At 34.1% G+C, this 23,926-nt stretch overlaps 1 protein-coding gene across 26 annotated transcripts in view; it reads right to left on the bottom strand.

Moving 5' to 3' along the window:
* The window catches only part of LOC138713728 (longitudinals lacking protein, isoforms H/M/V-like), a 614,547-nt gene that overhangs the window by 307,488 nt on the left and 283,133 nt on the right, over positions 1 to 23,926 (bottom strand). The window contains exon 5 of one of the 26 annotated variants that reach the window (XM_069846086.1): positions 13,435 to 13,736. The exons of 24 other annotated variants lie outside the window; for them this stretch is intronic. In XM_069846086.1, the coding sequence (XP_069702187.1) occupies positions 13,450 to 13,736 (287 nt within the window). In that variant the 3' untranslated portion in view covers positions 13,435 to 13,449. Of the gene's footprint in view, positions 1 to 13,434; positions 13,737 to 15,271; positions 15,622 to 23,926 lie in introns of those variants that run through there. One more of the 26 variants, XM_069846074.1, reaches the window with a different exon arrangement.

The following is a 23,926-nucleotide window of genomic DNA, read 5'->3' as shown; positions in this document are numbered from 1 at the left end:
GTGGGATTGAAACAAGTAATTTAGAAGACTCAAATGCAGTGTTTGTTGGGGATATTGAAAATTTTAGAAGTATGATGGTAAAAAAATTCAAGGAATTAAGTCAAACGTTAAGTGAGTCAGTCGATGGGGCTAACGAAAAGTGGTGAAAAACATGGTGGGGGAGACGAAATTTGATAGCGATAAAGAAAACAAGCGAGTGAAGAAAGTGCTACAAAGAGGGGGGGGGGGGGGGAATGGTCAGTGAAAGAGGTAGGAATCAGTGTTGATGAAGACCTATTTTACTAAGATAAAAAAAAAACCTAGCTGGCTAGCTAGCTATCCTAGGGAGAATCTAGGCTTTAGGCTTAGATTGGTCCATTATATCATTATATGCGATAATTGTTCCTATATATAGATGGTCTTCGTGTCATTCGTGAATCTGATATGACAGATGGACCATTCTGCCTCAACCCTGACAGAGAAAGAATAGTACGGAATATGTATGGTAAGACTTTCCTGTGTTAAATTTCAACGTACCTCATTTACATGTTTCGACCTATTTATGGGTCATCTTCAGAACTGGTCGTTGTTGGTCTTGGCACCTCTTGTTCTGTTTCCTGTGAGGGTGCGTTCGTGTGGTATAGTGTAGAGTCAAAGAGTCAAAGATGACCCATAAATAGATCGAAACATGTAAACGAGGTACGTTGAAATTTAACACAGGAAAGTCTTACCATACATATTCCGAAGTGATATAGTGTTAAAAGTTGTGTAATCAAGATGTATAGAGAATAATATTTTTAGAGTTATAAGTGACCAATATTAGCGAACTAGAAACGATCAAGAAAAGAGTAGTAGAAACTGTCTAGTGGTACTGAATTAAATTAATATCAAGACATAAGATTAACAAAGGTGTGAATAGTAGGAATTATTTGATGGTGGAGATAAGTTGTTAATAACTGAACTGGTTTGAACCAATAAATTATTGAGATTTGCGATAGATTAATTAGTTTAGGAAATTGTATATTTATTATGAAGAACTACATTTGTATATAGATCTTTTGTTAAATTATTAAGTTTTGTACTTTTGTGAACAATATCAATAAAGCTATCACTATAAAGCTATAACTGAACTGAATAAAAAATAGGCTATAGAAGTGAACTGGTATAAACAGTAAGGTATACGTGAACAAGTGAATAAATAATGAATAGCAAAAACAAGGTAGGATAAGTATTAAATAGACGATGGACTGAGCAGCAAGAGGGGAGATAGCTAGTGGGAATAAGGTAGTTCTAATAAAGTGTACTGCAAAGAAGTGTTATTTGTAATTATTGTTAATGGTGGCATCATATGCGTGAAAATGTGAAGTCCACCATTAGCCTACATGTAAGAAATACTGTGATGAAATATATATCATATCATATCAAGTACACATAATAAAATATTATTTTATATATATATATATATATATATATATATATATATATATATATATATATACTTCTATTACAATATCACAAATTAGCAAACTTAAAATTTATTTACGATGATGAAACAATGTATGAGATAATATTAAGAAATCACAGCCTAATTTTCGAATATAAATACACATACACACACATGCGCACACACAAAGAATAATGCTTTCATAACATATCTTTCATGTGTATACATTGTAAGTTTTTGTATCAATTTTCTAATGTTATACCTGCATCTGATTAAATGTTAATTTGATATGAGGTAATTAATCAATACTATGGCACAGAGTTTTAGTTCATTAGATTGAACCTCTAAAATTAATACTTGCAGAAAGCTATATGACATAAAAAATCCCTTCGAAATTTTCAAAATGAAGAACATTTAAATTAACAATGTGTTTTATGTGTTTGTGTGTACGTGTCTGTGTGTATGTATGTGTATGTGTATGTATGTGCTGCGTGTTCAGTTCAAAGTGTGTCATGGCTCGCTGTATGACGTCATGTGGCTAGTCGATGAGCCTAGAGAATTCAATCCTCCTACACTTCTGCAGAGGCATATTACCTATGTGCCAGAGAAGTTGCCTGGCAAGTACGGTGTTCATTCTGAAGAGTACTTATCGATACGTACGGTAACACCTGTAGTGGCAGGAATGTGAACTGTTTGGAAACATGTACTGAGGTGAGTTTTTTTCTTACTGTTGGGATATGGGGAGAGGGTTAAGATGATTAGTTGCGTATTTGCTGACATTAACTTCGACGGTCAACATGGACACGGAGCATTTGATTTGTGTTGTGGAATGTTGCCGTACGAAACCGATGATAACAAATACCCTGCGTACGACTTGCCCGCGCAAAACACAGTTCGAAAGAGGTTATGGTAGCACACAGACCGTACAGACCGCCATCTGTTGCTACGACGTTCAAGTTATACCATACACGTTCTCAAGTTCTGATTGAATGCCTTGATTAATAGGCAACTTCTCTGACATAAAAGCTGAAACTCACTTCAAATCACTGACTCACAACATTGACGTCATGACACACTTTGAAATGAATACCCAGTATGTATGTATGTATGTATGTATGTATGTATGTATGTATGTATGTATGTATGTATGTATGTATGTATGTATGTATGTATTTATGTATGTATGTATGTAACAATGTCCAGATATGTGAATGGTATAAAACCAAGTCTTACACAAAAACAATTCAGCACTGTCTTCTCTACAGCAATGGAATTCTGAAAATACGTTGTTTAGTCAACTGTCCGAAGACAGGTCTGAATCTGACAAGTGATACCAAGAAGGCACCACTTATGAGGCTACTGGCCTAGGATGGCCAGTTCCTTTCCCCCTCCATTGCATACATCACCGACTAGCTACATATTACATTAGTCAGACTTCAGATGCATACAAACAATTGTTCTTCCTCTGACACATAAGTGAGTTGTACTGCTTGAAAATAGATCAGCAGAAATATAATTTATACTTAATTTGGAAAATTGGCACACTCAGATGAATAGCAGACTATAATAATCCAACACTATATGCAATATTATAAAATATGCACATCATTTTAACAATAACTAACTTACGCAATAATTCAACAATATTAGTAGATATACATTGCTAATTCCTAATGCTGACTCTAATGTTGAAAGTAAGTAGTTGGCACAAAAGTAATCAAAATTAGTTTCAAAATTCAAATTACATCTTCCTTCTTTATCACACTGCTGAGAGTTAAACTATTTATGTAGTCTTGAATTTAAAAGTAACTCTAAAAACATGTATGTTACATACCCTATGATTCAGTTTATTCTGTACATAGTACATTGGTAGTCTGATAATTTCCTCAATAATCTATAGATTCTGTGGGAGGCAGTATAACACATGGAATATTAATTTAAAAACTGCAAAGTATGGCTCACTTAAAACGAGCATAAAATAAAATGCTTTAAATGTGATGCTAATATTAACAAAGTTCAGTCGATATACTAAGTTAATGATAAAATACTGTATTAGGGTCGTTATTTATCATATGAGACAAGTCAAACGTAAGAGACTGAACTCCCACCATCTCTCAGCACTACAGTCTGGCAAGCACATCACCAGCTCTCACAGATAACAGTCTTGCCATTTCACTGAACTACAGTGTGACAAGTGCTCTTTCATGTAACTAGTGAATTATTTATTTAAGAAAATGAAGAGAATTTATATGAATTTCAAAGGAGTTGTTTAAAATGTCCTCTATTACATTCTAAACACATTTTGCAGCGATGTATGAAGTTCTAGGACACTTACTGGAGCTCATTCTCACTAATATTGCGTACTACTTGTGTTATTTCATCATTGACAGCATCCATAGTATGCAGGTTGTTTTCGTACACTTTTTGTATGAGCGTACCCGATATATAAAAGTCATAGACCGACAAATCTGGAGACTGAGCAGGCCATAGTCCACTATTCACTGCTCTGTTGTCAAAAATTTCACGTAGAGTTTCCATTGAATGCACTGATATATATGCTCAATACAGTTCAGACAGCTGACTAACTGTGACTGACAGTGTAAAGTCCCAGCAGAAATGTGTCGCCAGCATAGTGCAACAACTGATAAGGAAAACCCATTCAGTGTGTCTTGGACCAGGCTCAAAATAAATCTTATTTACTGGCATTTGTACTGAGCTGCAATAATGCTGTGGCAAGTTTGGATTTTTTTGACCTCATGTAATTGACAACATTTTGAACAACTACTCTGAAATTCAGGTAAAATTCTCTCTATTAGGTTAAATAAATAGGTAATTCACTAGTTACGAGAAAGACTGCTTGCCAGACTGTAAACATTCAGAGATGGCAGAGTGCTCATCTCCAAGGTTTGACTTGCTTCGCATTCAGAAACTTGCTATCATGATAAAACAAAACTATCATCCAAGACACAAATTATACATAGTAATAAAAGATTGACTGATTTTTTAAGCATATATGAAAGACATATAAACTGCCTGGAAAAGTAGATAAGCTAGAATCATGTAAATGGCATGTTCTTATAAATTTTTGAGAAGGAATTCAGGAATTTATAAAACAGTTACATTACAGATTGTTCTGTATAGTTGCGAAACTTGGACTTTCACTTTGAGAGAGAAACAGAGACTAAGGGTGTTTTAGAATAAGGTGCTTAAGAAAATATTTGGGGCTAAAAGGGATGAAGTTACAGGAGAATGGAGAAGTTACACAATGCAGAACTGCATGCATTGTATTAGGAACATTAAATCTATATGTTTGCGATTCACAGGGCATGTAGCACATATAGACGAATCCATAAATGCATTTAGAGTGTTAGTTTGGAGACCGGAGGGAAAAAGATTTTTGGGGAGGCTGAGACGTAGATGGGAGGATAATATTAAAATAGATTTGAGGGAGGTGGAATATGATGATAGGGACTGTATTAATCTTGCTCAGGATAGGGACTGATGGCAGGTTTATGTGAGGGCGGCAATGAACTTCTGGGTTCTGTAAAAGCCATTTGTAAGTAAGTATGTAAGTAATTCAGGACCCAGTACTTCATCTTCTTTAATAATATATTTTGTAATCAAAGTCTGGATATTTATTTACTGTTGATGAACATCATAAACAAGATATGAAATAGCTCTAAGAAATACAATTAAAGAAATCTAGTATTTTGGTAATGTGGAAATATAGCACTAATTTAAATTGGAGGGGGGATTCTCTAAGATGAGTAGCCTATAATTCCTATTTCTTAAACTTTTATATTTAATAATGAACCCTTTTCTACAGAGAAATACAGATACTACAATCACATTATTTGCCTGTACATTAATAACATTACAAATAAAATTATTGTATGAAATAAATATTAAATAGTGAAGAGAAAAGGGCCCCAAGTTTTTCAAAGGAATCATACTGACACATTCCTTTACTCTATACACGGTGAGTATACCAGATGTTTCACATAATAAATTCACTCAGTCTGCTCCATAATAAAAGTAACTAAACGTGTTTCAGTGATGATATGGTTGGCTGTTGTTAGCAAAATAAGTTGAAGATGAAAGTTGGTAGTTATGCCAAATGCAGAAATTATGTGCTGCAATATACTTCACAAAAATAATTTCAATAATAGTACATTATGCAACGAGCCTATAATGATAGTAATTAAGAAGCGAGTATGGATGTTTATGAAACGAGCGCAAGCGAGTTTCATAATTTTCATACGAGCTTCTTAATTACCATTATAGGCGAGTTTCATACGGCTTTTTATGCTCGACCATATTTCTAACTTGAAATTATTCAGATGTATACATTTTATTTGTATCTGACAAGATCGGAAGTGACCTTGTTCTAGGTCGTGAATTGTGAGATGTGCGCAGACGCGAAAGTATTGATTTTTTCCCAGGAACAATAATGTCATTGACCATGTGTAATCCCGTTAAACTTGATATAACCTTGATTATTGAATTCGACATTGAAAAACGAGATGACAAATTGAATTTATTTGAATATTATTTACAATTAACGCTAATTATTATAGTAACAGAACATAACCTTCTGCGACAGTATTGGATTTCCAGCCTCCGTGACTTTTCGCTAATTCTCTTTCGATTGCATATCCGAGAATAATCGATACTTGCGGTTTTATAACGGTACAAAGCTGACTTGTCATTGGCTGAACACCTGTAAGCTGAGTTGTCATTGGCTGAACACCTGTACTTTAATGAGTAGGTGTACTTTAATGACATGCATTAAAGGACTGCTACCAGGTGTATAATTACTACATTTCGGCATGGTCGAGCATAAAATATAATATGAAGTATGCATCTTCTAAAATGGTTAGTACATTTTTTATTAATTACTGAAGCACTGAATGTATTTTTCTAATGTGCTTATGTAAATTTCCTTTTTGTTTCATCTTTATGGGACAATATGGGCAATGAAATTGTGGTTCCTTGCCACATTCAAGTCTTATATGTTTCTGAAGGGAACGTTTGTGGCGGTATGTGTTACCACACCCTGGACAAGCAAAGCATCCTGTCGATACACCCCTAAAATATACAGATTCCAAGTTGGCAACCTGCATCATGTTTTCATTTGCTCTTCTCCAATCATCTGTAACAGAAACAAGATTAGTACAATGAAGTCTAATATCATACATAACTGACTAGTGAACAATATACAAGGGGCAATCAATAAGTTTCCGGACTGCCATGAATGTAGCAACACACAGGACATAGGAAATGGAAAAGTTATCTAGAACCAGAGAAACGGCTGGGATCTAACTATATGCATCACTTGAAAGGCAGAGAAGAAGACTAATCATAGCCGTATATGGAGAGATTTCGGGAAAAATGCAATAGGTCCTTGACATTTTGCACAAAATTACGTGTAGAAGCTCAGTTCTTAAAAAAATCTGACGCTGTTTGATGGACTGACTCAATATGCATGGAAGCAATGATCTTCAGTGACACGCACATATTATGTTTAACTGTACAATAAATACAAGTGCAGTTCGGAAATATATTGATAAATATAAGTGCAGTTCGGAAATATATTGATTGCACCTTGTATGATATGTGGGAAAAGGGGAGAATGAAAGTATGAATTCTGTATCAGATTACTTCAATAGAATTAGTGCGCAATTAGAATTCAAAGGGTGTTTATGCATGAAGTCTTAAAATTTTGTCCTAAGAGTCAGGATTTATACAATACTTCGAATTTACTTGATTTACAATTACCAATGATGCACTACAATGTTCTGAGCTACACACTACTGTCATCTTATAATCTCAATACGTGGAATTATGGGGTATAGTATTACGTAGATAATATTATCATTCTAAATGAGGAAGAAAATAATAGTGGATTATTTAGAAGAGGTGCAGTTTGTATTTTTTCCATTGCTATTAACCCTCCGCTGGGCACCTTAAAAATGTTATGTGTATTGGCAAATGGGTTATGGGGTCTCAAAAGACCCCACGTGCCAAGGCGAGGATTAAAATGTATAACAATTCATACCATTTAGAATGTTGTAATATAGTAAAATCCCTTGTATCCGGCGCCTAAATAACCGGCAATACCAAAGCAACGGCACTTTTGGCTAGGCCAAAAAAAATTATTAGTCATCCGAAAGGGAAGAGTCAGACGAAGATGTGAGTGGTTTTCGTGGATTGCACATGCTGCATATTGTGTTTACTCTTTATGTTGTTCACAGAAAACCCCATTATGTTTCTGGAGTAGTTCGGGTAGCATTGGTAAGCGTCACTTGGACCTTGCAAACAATGTGCAGAGGCAATATCTTTAAATTTACCACTTGAACTTGACTGTTTCGAAGGGGTGTTGGACGAGTCTAAATAGGAAAGTATGAAATTCTCTGTTATGCTGTAGTGCGTAAAAGTTTCATTAGAGTGATAAATAGTATATATAAACAAGCAGACATTACAGATATATTAAAGAGGTTCAAATCATCGAGTGCTACTTCATGATCTTCATAGTTGCGACATTGGCTACACTGCTCTTCACGTCACATGGCCACCTAAGGTAACGAAAACTTTTAGTATTTTTTATGCTATTATGTATTACTGTATTACAATAATTATGAACTGATGAATGTACATTACCATATTCAGTGAATCAAATGTAAATTAATTGAAATCAACATATTCCCCATAAATATATTAAACTATTACTATATATAACTCATGACTTTACCTTTTAATATTATACAATATACAAATCAATATTTTATTACAAATGAATATGTTCCACATTGTACTATGTTAGATATCGTTAAACAATTATGTATCTAAAGGTACGATCACACGTCGCTACTTTTGCAGTGCTGCAGTACAAAAAACTGCGCAACTCTCGTACTGCGATGTGTGAACAACGGTGTAGCCCGAAAAGTAGCGGCTGCCGAACCTGCTGCCCGCTACTTTTCCATGCTGCGCGCAGCTTAAAAGTAGCGACGTGTGAACAGGGTTCTCAGGGTTGCAGCCGCAGCATTTTTGTTATCGGTTTTGTTGAAACTTTTGCTGCGGTTGCAACCAGTGTTACCACCCAAATGTGTCAATGATACTTTTATTGTTTGGATATATTTTAATGTTAAATGTGATGAAAATAAATTATTTGTAACAGTTATTAAATGCACAACACAGTCTAAGCATAATTGGTGACGATATAATTCATTTTTTAAATTTTCCGCAGCGTAGTTCCAAACAAGAGGGTTGCCAACATTGATTACGTGAATATACTGTTGGTTATCATTTAAGTATATAGGCGTTTTTAAAAGCTTTAAAGTAAAAATAATGTCAATTTCTGAATACTAGATACGACAGAAAAGCAAATAATAGATAAGGAAGCGTTCGCATGAGTTTCTTAATAATGCGAACATAACCACAAAATGTATATTGAGAAGTCAACACGGAGATGGGAACCTGCAGCATGACTGCGGCTGCAAAAGTAGCGCCTTGCTTGTGAACAGACTCGCAACCTCCAGTTGCAACTTTTGCAGCACTCGGGTTGCGCAGCACGAAAAGTAGCGTGCAGCGCACTACTTTTGGCTTACGTGTGAACACGACACGCAACTTTTGCAGCTACAGCATAAAAGTAGCGCTGCAAAAGTAGCGACGTGTGACTGTACCTTAATGATGCCATACAGGGGAAAATGTTTAAACTTTTCTTTTAGTAACAAGTTGTAGCAAATGTAAATTTGCAATAAGAATGAGAAGTCATATGACTGAAAATTTTAAATAAATATATTTCACAACTTTATAATTGACTTAACTGAAAACCAAAGATGAATTGTAAAATGCTCAAGTAGGTCCATAATTACCAGATTTTACAAACCAACTTTTTGTACTAACACATTTCGCCAACTAGATGTCTGTGATTGTTCCTACTGCTTTCCGACACTACTGGCAGTGTTCATGATTATGTTAAAAAGAAATTCAACAAGTACCTCCATCTGGTATCACCTAAGCTTTTATACCACCCTGTACCACAATTTAATTTCAATAAAATGACGTCATCTGAAATGAGGGTAAAGGTAAAGTGGAATGGATAGTGTTAGTGGAAGAAATTTCTAAAGTTGAGAGATACAGGAAAATCAGAAAAAAAGATTCATCCCCCAATCTTGTTCACCACATGTATCATTATTTGTCAGTATGAAGGATAAAATTTGAGCCCATTATCCATCACTGAGTTACTAGATACGCTTTTCAAAGTGATATTTAGGACTGATAATAGTTTTCTTAAAATGTCTTCACACCTACACCAATTGTCACTCCATTTTATAGAATTGAAGCACTAAAGTCAAGAATTTCATGTTACTTTAGTACCACATTTCTTCCTTAATTAACATTTTAGATGTGTTACATCATTACTAATACCTAATGTAATTAAATTCTTGTACATATAATGACTTTTAATTGACATTTTCTGAAATACATTTACAGTCTAAAGTGACACTTATGGCCAAGAAATTACTTCAAAAATTAATTTTTAATGTAAATATTGAAAGATGTTCTGTGAAGTGACCTCCGCTGCATGAATATTTTGTAATCTTAATTCATCATGCATACAGGGTGATTCTATGACTTTGTTGCATAGTTTTAGGGATGATAGAGGAGATCATTATGAACAACTTTCATATAGGACACGTTCCATTTGGTAGTTATAATCCTTGATATGTGTAATCAGTGTAACCAGTTAGAGCTGTACTCAAGACCATCATTCTGAAGTTTGGTTGCAAACTAACTGCAAACTAAATATTGGTGAATTCTCATAAACATGGTATGAGCTAGTCAGCATTATAAATTATATTTTTACTGATAAAACCTTTAAGCTTTTCTTTCATTTGTTCTTCTACAAATGAAATGCATATTACCAAGTTCTGTTAATGTGAGTCTTCCCATGGTAACAAAAAAACAAAGAAATCAAAATTACTGTCTATACGTAATGCTGAACTCAAATAAACCTAACATCATAGAAGGAGGACATCGACATTTAAAATGAGGTAAGATTACAGTGTATTGACCATGAGTTCGAGATCAGATGGCTATTTCAATGTACGCTGTAAACAAGAACTTATGAACTTAGTAATGTCTACAAACATCACCAGAGCAACATCAAAGCCTACATTAAAGACAAAACAATGATTTATCATGACCACTTACACTAAAACTGTGGCTAGAGAAAGCATTCTGACAACACACATCACAGTTTTGTAATTTTATTACCAAATAAAACAATTCCCACATGAGTTTCTATATGAAAGTTGGTCATAATGATCTCTTCTATCATTCTTAAAAGTTTGTAATAGAGTCACAGAATCACTCTATATATGAAAATAATTAAAGCAGTAGTTTCCTTTGTAAGTGTCTATTTTTCATTTTCTAAAATCAAGATTCCTCCAGAACACCCTTGTAATACTGCAAATGTGAGTCCTTGCATTACTATTATAAGTTATTATTTATGATAAAAACCAAGCATCTACAAAGCAATTGATTTCATGTTTAATTTAATGAGTTTTTGTGTTACATATACAGGTTGTTAAAAAAAGTGTCCAATATTTTAGGGGGTGATTGTATGCATCAAATCAAGAAAAAAATGTCTAATAAACATGGGTGCAACAACACATACTTCTGAGATCTGAAAACTAGCTCATAGAAGGTGCTCAATGTGATGTTATGAGCATTCATTGCAATGCATTCCTCTGCCCTTCGGCATAAGGAACCACGCACTCTTTGAAATTGACTTGGTTGTTCTTGATAACCAAAAGTCTAGGGGATTTATATTTGAGGAACGAGCAGGCTAAGGTGTGGGGCCTCCCCAATCAATCCAGCGGTCCTGAAATGGCAGCGTCAGCTGTTCACGCTCATTGCGGAAAAAATGCATAAACCACATCTGTAGTCTTTGCTGACATGGCACATACTCCAGCAAGGTAAGCAATACGTTAATAAGAAAGTCCTGATAATGAGCCCCAGTTAACCTCTGTGGTAGCAGTATGGCTCTTAATCTATCACCAAGAATGCCTGCCCATACAATGATTGAGAATCGGTGCTGATGCCTTATTTCTTCAACTGCATGGGAATTTTCATCAGCCCACACATGCTGATTACGAAAATTCACAACACCATCTCTGTTGAACCCTGCTCAAATCTGCAACCAAACTTTTCTTTTCAGTATTCCTTGTGATGTATCAGTATTCCACGCCAGGGGTGTCAACTACGATATGATTATCTGATAGTCTGCTGAATTGTAGGGCAGAAAAATGCATTGCCATAAATGGACGTCACATTAAGCACCTTCTACTATACTCCAACCAGGAGAAAGTCTCAGGGGAAAGAAATGCAGCAGGGTAATGCTGTGAATGAATGTTGATGTCATAAGATGTCATAAGGTCACACACATGGGTACATGCATCTCCATTGGCTAACTCTCAAAGCACAGACGAAAATACTGATACACACATACTTATACTACCCTAGTTACAAAATTAGATCACGGTTAATCTCCTGGTCTTTTAATCTCTCCATACAGGAAATAACATATGCAGGATAGCGCATGTTTTTTAAACTGACGTTATAACGGTAATATTATCTATCTACTTCGCTCCAATAGATGACGCAATAGTAAGCACATTCCTTTCATATGGTTAATCTCCTGGTTGGAGAACAGTATGAACAAGTGTTCAGATCTCAGAAAGTATGTGTTGTAGGACTCATGTTTATTAGACATTTTTTTCTTGTTTTGATGCATATTATCACCTCCTAAAATATTGGATACATTTTTTTTAACATCCTGTAGTTTCATAACATGAAACTTATCATTAGGAAGAGCCATTTGCTTAGTTTATTTCGAGGTCACTAATAAATTAAAACTTTATTTATAACCTGCCTATGAAACTCACTCGCTCGCTCACTCAATAACATTTAATTGCATAGACTGTAATATTTGTCTTTAGCAGAGCAGCACAATAAAACAATGGCATCTGTATCACTTTCCTTCTCTTTTTAGATTAACTTTACACTAATCTTTCCTATTAATTTATGTGGATCATTTTAAATTCTGCACTTTTGTTTCATGACTCTTTTGAATTTGGCTTGTAAGAATTACTGCTCTTAAGTGAAACATAACTGAGAACATACAGCTAATAAATATTTATTGTATAAGGGAAACAAAACACAGTCAATTACAAGTAAATCACTACAAGTGTTTCTCGCGATTCTATTATTCTTTACCAAGTAAAAATTAAAATATTTCCTAGGCTTCATATAATAAGGAAGAACAAAGGATCCATGCGTGCTCATTCATCACTTGAAATATGTCAAGAACGAAATCATTTATTCAAATTTAATCATTTACATAAACATGAACTGTACATGAAAACTATATTACAATACAAAATCGTTAGTGACAGAAATGTGTTACTTTAGTGAAATTACAATGAGATTCTGGCGTTAAAATAAAGATTAAATTAAGAAATACATAGATTTGTTTCCTCAGAAAGAAGAAATAAAAGTTTTTGAAAACACAAAATTCGGGAAGATATATTTATAGGAACAGATATCAGGTAATTTTTTTATTCACAATCATTGTTTATATTCTTCACAATCATTGTAATGATTAATAAAATGAATGATATAAGATAAGGGCACGATACAAACATCATGAAAGACATTATAAGCTTATGAAATTTTGATTACTTTAATCAGAGAAGAAGTACTTCATCTATAGGAAAACCTAGATTCAGATTGAAAAAAAAGAAAACAGATACAGAAAGGGATAATTTTGGAAGTCTATGAAAATCAAACCGAATTTTATTTTGGACTGACATTCAAGATAGTAATAAACTTTCATTTTTCACGATAAAAATTTTTCTGTGCCAAACATTATATTATGCAATCAGTACTTACACATGTAATATATTATAAACAGAGTTAACTTATACACAAAGTAAGCCACAAAAGGAACTGATCTAATATTATAAAGAATTGGCATTTAAGGGATGTCTTGCTCGAATATGATTCTTTAGACTGTTCTTCTGTGTAGTTCTTTGTGGACAATATGGACACTGGAATTGAGGCTCCTTTCCACATTCATGTCTAACATGACGGAGTAATGTTTTCTTCCATTGGTAGACTTTCCCACATGCTGTACAAGGAAAGAGACCAGGTCTATTGGAATAAGAAATCAAATTTCGCCTTGAAATCCTTTCTCTTGCTAAAAGAGATTCGAGACCATCACTGCTACACCAAGAGCTAATTAATCCTGGAAGTAAAAGAGATAACAATGGGATGTATTATCTGTTCCATTTCTTAATGTTCAGATGCACATAAAAATGTTTTAAATATTGTCACAATCAAGCCAAGACTGTATCATAATAAAGTAAAAATAAAAACACACTAACATTATAAAAAATTAATTTTACAATTAAAACATTTTAAAAGTATACTGGTACCTCACAGAATTTATCTCGCTTGTATTCAACGATCCCCTATACCATAGACACTACTCGAAAATGATTATTTATGGCATGATGGTAATAAATTTATGCGGATGACGTGAATATGTTAGGAGAAAATCCACAAACTATTAAGGAAAACACGGGAATTTTACTTGAAGCAAGTAAGGAGATATGTTTGGAAGTAAACCTCGAAAAAACAAAGTATATGATTATGCCTCGTGACCAGAACATAGTATGAAATGGAAATATAAAAATTGGAAATTTATTCTTTGAAAAGGTGGAAAAATTCAAGTACCTTGGAGCAACAAATATAAATGACACTCGAGAGGAAATTAAACGCAGAATAAATATGGGAATTGCCTGTTATTATTTGATTGAGAAGCTTTTATCATTCAGCCTGCTCTCGAAAAAGCTGAAAGTTAGAATTTATAAAACAGTTATATTATTACCGGCTGTTCTATATGGTTGTGAAACTTGGACTCTCACTTTGAGAGAGGAACAGAGGTTAAGGGTGTTCGAGAATAAGGTGCTTAGGAAAATATTTGGAGCTAAGCGGGATGAAGTTACAGGAGAATGGAGAAATTTACACAACGAGAACTGCACACATTGTATTCTTCACCTAACATAATTAGGAACATTAAATCCAAACATTTGAGATGGGCAGGGCATGTAGCACACATGGATGAGTCTAGAAATGCATATAGAGTGTTAGTTGGGAAACTGAGTGGAAAAGATCTTTGGGAAGGCCAAGGCGTAGATGGGAGGATAATATTAAAATAGATTTGAGGGAGGTGGGATATGATGGTAGGGGCTGGATTAATCTTGCTCAGAATAGGGACTGATGGCGGGCTTATGTGAGGGTGCCAATGAACTTCTGGGTTCCTTAAAAGCCATTTTTAAGTAAGTATGACGATAATAAAACTATACTGTAATAACAATGGTAGCGGAAACAGATGATATTAAGAGTAAAATATATTGATTGGGTAGGCAGAAAACTTAGTGATTTTCTCATCTTCAAGAATAAAAACTTGGCAAGAACATTTGGTCTTACTTTGTATTTGATAATATTTATTTTGCATACATGACTGCAGATCAAAATTTAAGTATAACAACTCTGTTAGCCACATAAAGCTTACAGTAAATAAATGGCATAGTAGCAACGGCTAAAAAGAGATCACCTCTACTTCAAAAAGATGTTATCTGAATCCTGTTGTCCAGGTATGTTGTCAGCACTTGCACTGAGAAGAAGTACATGCAAAGTAGAAATGACATCTCAAGAATGTTAACAAATCAGTATCACACAATACGGATGCAGAATCACCCTGCCACTAGCAGAACACTTTTATGCATTTTACTATTGGTCCATACTGCCAGTTGATGCTGGATGACGACAACGAATGTGTTTCTTGAGGCTCACTTTTTGTGTTGCTCTATGCGGGCAATAAGGGCACTGAAATTGTGGCACTTTACCACACTCATATGTATAATGACGCCACAATGAAGAGTACTGACGATAACGTTTCCCACAATTTGTACAAACATGGTCACCAAGGGGTTGCAGTATCTGGGGATTACTTTCATTACAGGCCAGAAAGCTTTCAGTACAACTTGCATTAGCGGACTCTGCACTGAATGTACAACCCATACTGCTGGCAATTTCTAGTACATATTCTTGACCGAGCATTGCATCTGTAACAGAAATGTGGACAACCAGTCAATATACAAAGTATCATACCAATTACTAGGGTTACCAATTCTACTGATAGAAATAGATGTTTAAGATAGATTTACATGAATAATTTTTCAGCTTCTCAATATTTCAAGATTTACAAGATAATTATAATATTTTCCGAATTTAATTTTTAAATATGTGATGAGCTCCTTCTTCTAAACGTTTGCAAATAAAATACACCAATATGCAAGAACATGAAATAGGCTTAGGAGTAATAATATCGTATTCTTTGTTTCGTTACTAACAGTATCACGATTGTAATAAATCGTATTGATTAGGAAGGAAAATCATTAAAGGTTATACAGGTATCATATATTAAAAATATAGCGTTATAACATTATTCAATATTCAGCATTGTATAATACACAGATACATGCACATGCCCTCGCGCACGCGCACGCACGCACACACACACACACACAAGCACGTGTACACACACACTCACACACAGTACAGTTTGTTTTCTTTTCACTGATTCACTATAATCAATCTCATCCATCTCTATAAGATGATACTGTATGTCAGTGGTCGTCAGCACTCGCTGAAATGGGTAACAGGTAAGAAGTGTATCTGAATATGCACTGTCATGCAGAAGGGAGAGGGAGGAAGCATACCCACCAGCAGACACGGTTGCATGCTAGTGCAATGTCTTATCGGCAGATAAGAGACGCTAGCTCGAGGGTGCACTGCGCTGATGACCGCTGTTGTATGTGATATTTTATTGAATTATAAGATATCAGTTTTGAATCAGTACGCTATTTACAGAAGAGAAGCTTTTGTCATCTAGTCTGCTCTAAAACAGTTTATATTACCGGTTGTTCTGTATGGTTGTGAAACTTGGGCTCTCACTTTGAGAGAGGAACAGAGATTAAGGGTATTCCATACGAAAATATTTGGGGCTAAGAGGGATAAAGTTACAGGAGAATGGAGAAGTTACACAACGTAAAACTACACACATTGTATTCTTCACCTGACATAAGTAGGAACATTAAATCCAGACGCTTGAGATGGGCAGGGCATGTAGTATGTATGGGTGAATCCAGAAATGCATATACAGTGTTAGTTGGGAGACCGGAGGGAAAAAGACCTTTGGGGAGGCCGAGACGTAGATGGGAGGATACCATCAAAATGGATTTCAGGGAGGTGGGATATGATGGTAGAGACTGGATTAATCTTGCTCAGGATAGGGACTGATGGCGGGCTTATGTGAGGGTAGCAATGAACCTCTGGGTTCTCTAAAAGCCATAAGTAAGATTATTTACAGAATCAAAATACTTCAACATTAAAACAAACGGAATAACAAAGAACAATTTTAGTTTAAAATTTCAATTCATACCATACAATTGGCAACCCTAGCATGTAACATAAGTCATTATAACATAATATATTACATTAAAAATACTTACTTAAATGACAGTATGGCACATTATGCTTCTTATGATTACTTTGTGGTATTTATGAAATAAATTTGTTTGAATAAACGTTTTAAGCAGATTTATTGGTGATGCATTAATAGGTATTCACTTTCTTCTTTTGAGACACTCCTATTAAGTGACTAGTACTAATGTAGAATCAAGAGTCATATAGGTTGAATAATAGTTTCATTTATAACTGCAGACAAATATTAGACAACAAGATGATAAATCAAACTCTTCCTAAAATTGATATCATAGTACATAATACGTTGCTGTAGTTTATTAAGAACCCAAAATAATAGATATTGTTAAGAAAGTTACCTCTATAGTAGTATTAAAGAGGTACGGTGATGTAGGCCTATGAACTTCTAAATTATTCATGGCTTCTAAGAATTTTGTTCAAATAAAGGAATAAAGGAAGTCTTAGGATGTGGAAAGTTAACAGATACTCATGTTTTATATTTTAGTTTTAATTTTAATCTTGAGGGAAAGAAGGGCGATTTTTAACAAAAATGGAAAACACAATAGGCTAGAACACCTTATTTCAAAAACTTATTTTATTGTGTATCAATTAATTACAATTGTCCTTGTGCTGCTTGGTTTTATAAATATGTATTTCATTTACATAAAAAAATAAATTAAGAGTGAATCTGACAATAATTGCTGCTTTTCAACATTGAACACTGTTACAATCTCTCTATTGCAATATTCTGTAAAGTGATTGCCACTTATTTCTTCACGAGATCAAACTTCGACGTTCTTTTGTAATTTGGCAATGTATTTTCGTCATTACACGTTTCATTCATTCAAATACAAATTTCCTTTAACACTAAGTCTTTAAGCTTTCAGAAATAACATAGCATTTATAGGTCATACCCAAATATCTTTAGCTAAATGCAGTGAAACCTTTGGTTCGTGATTATGTCGTGAAATAGAATAATCCAATAAGCTAGCAAGAAACGGAACATCACTGCAAAAACTAATGTTAAATAAATTGCACTTAGTTATTTCAATAATTTTCTAAAACTACAAGAGCTGCTCAGCATTAGTGGACAATGAAGCAATAGCAGACTGTGTGTCTCAAGCTATGTGTGAACAATGTAATGAACACTGAGAGAGCCAAAGTCAACAATAAACTTACGAAGAATCTTCATTGTTTGGTACACTCATTTAACACTTGTATAATCACTGATTAAAAAAACTTCTTTACTGTTATTCAATATTTGATACACTCTTTTAACAATTATAATCACTGAACAACTTCATTGATATCTTTACTGTGTTAACTTTTGGAATTTACCTGGCTGACTAGTTTCTTCATTGTCCAGACAAGGCTTCGGACAATGAAGGATACCACTTCGAGACTAGTCAGTCAGGTAAATTGCAAAAGTTGACACAGTAAAAATATCATAAAGTTATTCTGTTCTTTACTGTGTTAATATTATAAAAATACCTGGCTGACTAGGCTTTGGATAATGAAGGATACCACCTAGAAACTAGTCAGCCAGGTATTTTTAAAATACCTCAGTAAAGAGTTATTGTTAATCAGCGATTAAGAAAAATATTCATTTATGAGGAAGTACTGAAGGGAGTACCGGTATGTGTTACTGCAAAACTGCAGACCCATACAAACATAATTATATTGAATTATTTAAACGAGTGGTACTTACAAAATAGAAAATTCAATTAAATTTTATTATTGAACAAAAAAAAAAATACTATTGACAAACATTAAACTGCACAAAGGAAGTAGCTAACATTTAATTATTGTTTCCATCACAAAATTATAATTCAAAAGCTACCAAAATACGAAATACCCTGTAATTCATAGAGGCTGGAAAAGATCATATTAGTATAAAATAATCACAAAAAAAAAAAAAAAAACATTTAATACCAGTATGTCTTTCTAAAATTCTAAACCATGGATGTATGAAGCATATTTTCTAAATATTTATATGCATGACTTACTCATGCAATGGTAATGCATTTCTTCAAGATGTGTATGTTACAATAATTTAGTCTATTTATAGTAATATGTTGAAGCCAATACAAATAATGGTATTAAATTAACTAATTTATAAACATGAACATTTTTAAACTTACAATGCTAATTTTAGTTGGAAGATTTTAAAACCAATGATTCTATACCAAATTAAAGAAATAATGTGTATCAATTTATTAAAGAATTTAGCACCGTCAAATGAGCAAACTTGGAACAGTGTTTTAACTTGAAACATTATCATAGGGTATTTTCGTTTTGTCACAGTGGCAACATAATCTTCACTTGTTACTTTTTTGTGCAGCACATTGGTTCTATTACAGTTTGGTGTTACTGTGACAAAACGAAAATACCCTATGATAATGTTCCAAGTTAAAACACTGTTCCAAGTTTGCCCATTTGATGGCATCTATTAAAGTTGGTAATATAAATTACACACTAACATGCTCCTCGTTCAAAAAAAATCCAGTTGATACTTCATGAAGCAAAATTATTAAAGAAAAACAAGACCAACAATGTTGATATATGGAATGCATTAAATTATATTACACTGTTTCTTTTGCAGTATAAAAACACCACAAATAATTAAATATACGAATCTTTTATTTTGCATAATTAAATATTGTGCAAATTTAGTCTTTCAGGTAAGGCTCCCTGTAAAGCAGATTTGAATAATTTCAAGGGAAAAATTGTTCTGGGGCTGGGTATCGATCCCGGGAACTCTGGTTGAACGTACCAGCGCTCTGCCAACTGAGCTACCGGGGAACTTCACCCGACGCCGTCTCAACTTTTCCCTTTATATCCACACAACTCGCGTGGGCTGACGAAACGCCAGAGACCCACATCGAGTGCACACAATCTCTGTGTGACTTGGAATTGTGGTTTTCTGTAACGTACACAGTCATGTATATATTATGCAAATCTAGTCTTTCAGGTAAGGCTCCCTGTAAAGCAGATTTGAATAATTTGAAGGGAAAAATTGTTCCGGGGCCGGGTAGCTCAGTTGGCAGAGCGCTGGTACGTTCAACCAGAGGTCCCAGGATCGATACCCGGCGCCGGAACAATTTTTCCCTTCAAATTATTCAAATCTGCTTTACAGGGAGCCTTACCTGAAAGACTAGATTTGCATAATATATACGTCACTGTGTACGTTAACAGAAAACCACAATTCCAAGTCACACAGAGATTGTGTGCACTCGATGTGGGTCTCTGGCATTTCGTCAGCCCACGCAAGTTGTGTGGATATAAAGGGAAAAGTTGAGACGGTATCGGGTGGAGTTCCCAGGTAGCTCAGTTGGCAGAGTGCTGGTATGTTCAACCAGAGGTCCCGGGATCGATACCCGGCCCCAGAACAATTTTTCCCTTGAAATTAATTAAATATTTATATTCATTAGAATATCAGAAAGATAATTTAAGAAATTATTTCCTAATGTCACAGACAATCATAATTCTGACATTTTGAGCTTTAGACTGAGTAAGAATAATCAGAATGTAAAAGGTAACTGAAAATGAGCTTATTCACAAAGATGACAATTGAAAGGTAGTTTAAGAATCTACACCGTGCATAGCTTTAATATGCTGTAAAAGATTTCCTTTTTGTTTTGATTTCTTTGGACAATAAGGACATTGGAATTGAGGCTCCTTGCCACATTCTTGTCGTCTGTGTTTCAGCATACTTGTTCTCCATTTGTACATCTTTCCACATTCACAGAAGTATGACCCTGGCACCTCTTTACTTCGTGATGTAACTGGAGACTGTAATTTCTTCATAAACATTTGTTCAAAACTACTTGTGTATCCACTCCAAGCATTACTATTATCTGGAAAATAAAGTACATACATTTATTATTAAGTTCACTTCTAATATATTTCAACTAAAAACATATTCTGATCTGATGTACAAGTATTTCATGTGAAGACAAAGAGGAAGACGGAAAATGGGGAAGATTGGAGAATGCTGGGTTTACAGCAAAAAGCCTACCCTGGGGCAGAAAACTATGAATGAATGAATGAAACAGTCTTCACTTCTGTAATATCATTAGATAGTAGCACATGTCTGTTTTCAAAAAAAGTGTTACTGAATTTAAATACTATTATAGTCACAATCATGCCATGGTATGAAAGAAAAATTTCACAACCTCGAGCGGGATTCGAACCTGCGACTTCCTGTACTCTGGTCAGGTGCTCTACCACTGAGCTATCGAGTTCGTCTCACGCCAAAGGCTTGGAATTATCCTTTCATACTGGCGACTCTGTTATAGAGTACTGTCCATAGCGTCTGATCTAGTCAGCACTGCTTATGGGTGTGAAGAAACTTTAAAAATGTAATCTTCATCTTACGATGTTTTGTGACGTATATACGTCCGTTGATGTGGCATAGTAATGAATAAAAATTATATATCAGTAATCTGACTTTCATCAGAGGCAGGGTTGCCAGACGTCCTTGATTTCCCAGGATTGTTCTGGATTTTAGTGGTATGTTCTGTGTTCTGGATTAAGTTATATTTGTCCTGTAATATAAAAACAATTGGAAAAGTACAATTTTTTGCTCATTTCTATAAAATTATTATTAAAATTCCTTATTCATTTTTTCAAGATCCTGTCCAACTTATGTTCAATGTCATCATCAACACTGCCTGGCATCTCTTACAGGGTTGTCTCCAAATAAAAATGATAATGCTATAGTATGTATTAGGTATTATACTGTATCTTTATTCTATATTCTCTTTGGAAGTTAGTTTATTATTAATAGGATTTAAACACTGTATCATACATTTTTTCTGTAGAGATCAGGCTGTATTATGATATTATTTTTTTCGAAATTTCATAATCTAAGAAAAATGTAACAAACTTAAAAGTTTAGGCCCTATATAAATAATTGAAATAAACTCAGTGGTACGTTAAGGTACTCAGTATCATCACCTATCCTGGATTTCTGATGAGAGAATCTGGCAACCCTGATAAGAGGAATAGTGCATATGCATCAGTTCTTCATATAGATCTAGGTTTTGTTTTTTTTTTTTTTCTTAAGTAATAATAATTTAATTTGTACATCTTGATTACACAACTTTTAACACTGTATCACTTCGGAATATGTATGATAAGAACTTTCTTGTGTTAAATTTTACAGAATGTAACACCTGCAACAACTTCTACATAGGACAGACAGGCAGATCATTTCAAACACGTTACAAAGACACATCACAGACATAACAAAATTAAAAAACACCTCCACATATGCAGAACACATCACAAATGCCAATCACACCTATAGAGACATCAACACAGACATGGAAATACTGCACATCCAACCAAAAAGCCAGAAACTCAACACACTAGAACAATATGAAATATACAGACACACGAAAACACACCCCAACGATATTCTCAACACACAACTCAATTTCAAAACACATACACTCTTTGACTCTACACTACGAAAGCACCCACACAGGAAACAAGAGGCGCCAAGACCAACAACGACCAGTTCCGAAGATGACCGAAAATAGGTCGAAACATGTTAACAAGGTACGTTAAAATTTAACACAAGAAAGTTCTTATCATACATGTTCCGAAATTTAATTTGTGTCAGAATTATCACAGAGATCTTAAAAATGGAATTTTATGAATGTATTCCAATATTATCATAATAATTTTAAGAACTAACATATTCCATTTATCTAGGAATTATATTTATTGGGATATCTGGTTCATGCAGTTAGATATAATTTAATTTATGTCAGATGAATTCCAGAGAACTTAAAAATGTCATTTTAAAAATGTATTCCAATACATCATATTACTATCATCATTTCAAGAACTAGCACACTCATTTCTCTAGGAATTATGACACTTAGTGGGATAGCCAGTTCAAGTAGCTAGAATGGTGAAAGACCAACATAGAACGACCACAAGACAAAAGACAAATGCTCGGAATTCCTTACTGGAAATCAAAACCAATTCTGCTTATTTGATAAACACGCGTGTTCACAGAGCCTCAATGGAGAGCTTCCAAGATATTCATTTTTATTGTTATTTTATTAATAGCGAAAGAAATAAGGCAAAGATTTTGGGAAAAATAGGATGTATAAGAAAAGAATGAAACTGACTAGTGAAAAACTTGAAAAAATTATGAATCTGCTTTTTCTAAAAAAATGATATAATAATGGTTTTAGTTAATAAATACTGCAAGATATACTATAGTAAAGTTACCTATAATAATAAATTAGCTGGAATCATTAATACTTATGCTTACTTTCATTACGTAGGAAACACTGGATACTCTTTAAATTATATTAAATTAAGATTATTAATTGGTACTAAAATTGTATTACCATATTAGTTTTAGAATCAGCAGTAGCCATTATTCAATTACATGTACGTTGGTGTGCGTTAATTTTATTATCAATAACTAAAACTACTGTTAACTCATTTTCTTGCAAAAAGCATATTTGCAACTTTACATTGGAACAATGATATTAAGAAATGTAGAGTAGTCAGAAAAAAAAAGACGATCTGAGATCCAGGAATTTTTTTGTAGTTTATTATTTAACGATACTCTCTTAACTACTAGGTTATTTAGCATTGATGGAATTGGTGATAGCGAGATAAGACCGATTCGCCATAGATTACCTGATATATGCCATACAGTTGGAGAAAACCTCGGAATAAACCCAATCACATAATCAACAAGTGGGAATTAAACCCGCGCCCAAGCGAAATTCCAGATCAGTAGCTATGCCAGTGCCCTTCTATATTATAATGAATATCATCCTAGACATATCTAAGAGAGATCAATTAAGTGAAATTTATTATTATTGTGTTATGAAAAACTATGAGAATGGAAAT

The sequence above is a fragment of the Periplaneta americana genome, chromosome 14 (genome assembly GCF_040183065.1).
Source record: "Periplaneta americana isolate PAMFEO1 chromosome 14, P.americana_PAMFEO1_priV1, whole genome shotgun sequence".
NCBI lineage: Eukaryota > Metazoa > Arthropoda > Insecta > Blattodea > Blattidae > Periplaneta > Periplaneta americana.
This window is presented reverse-complemented; position numbering and strand designations above follow the sequence as displayed.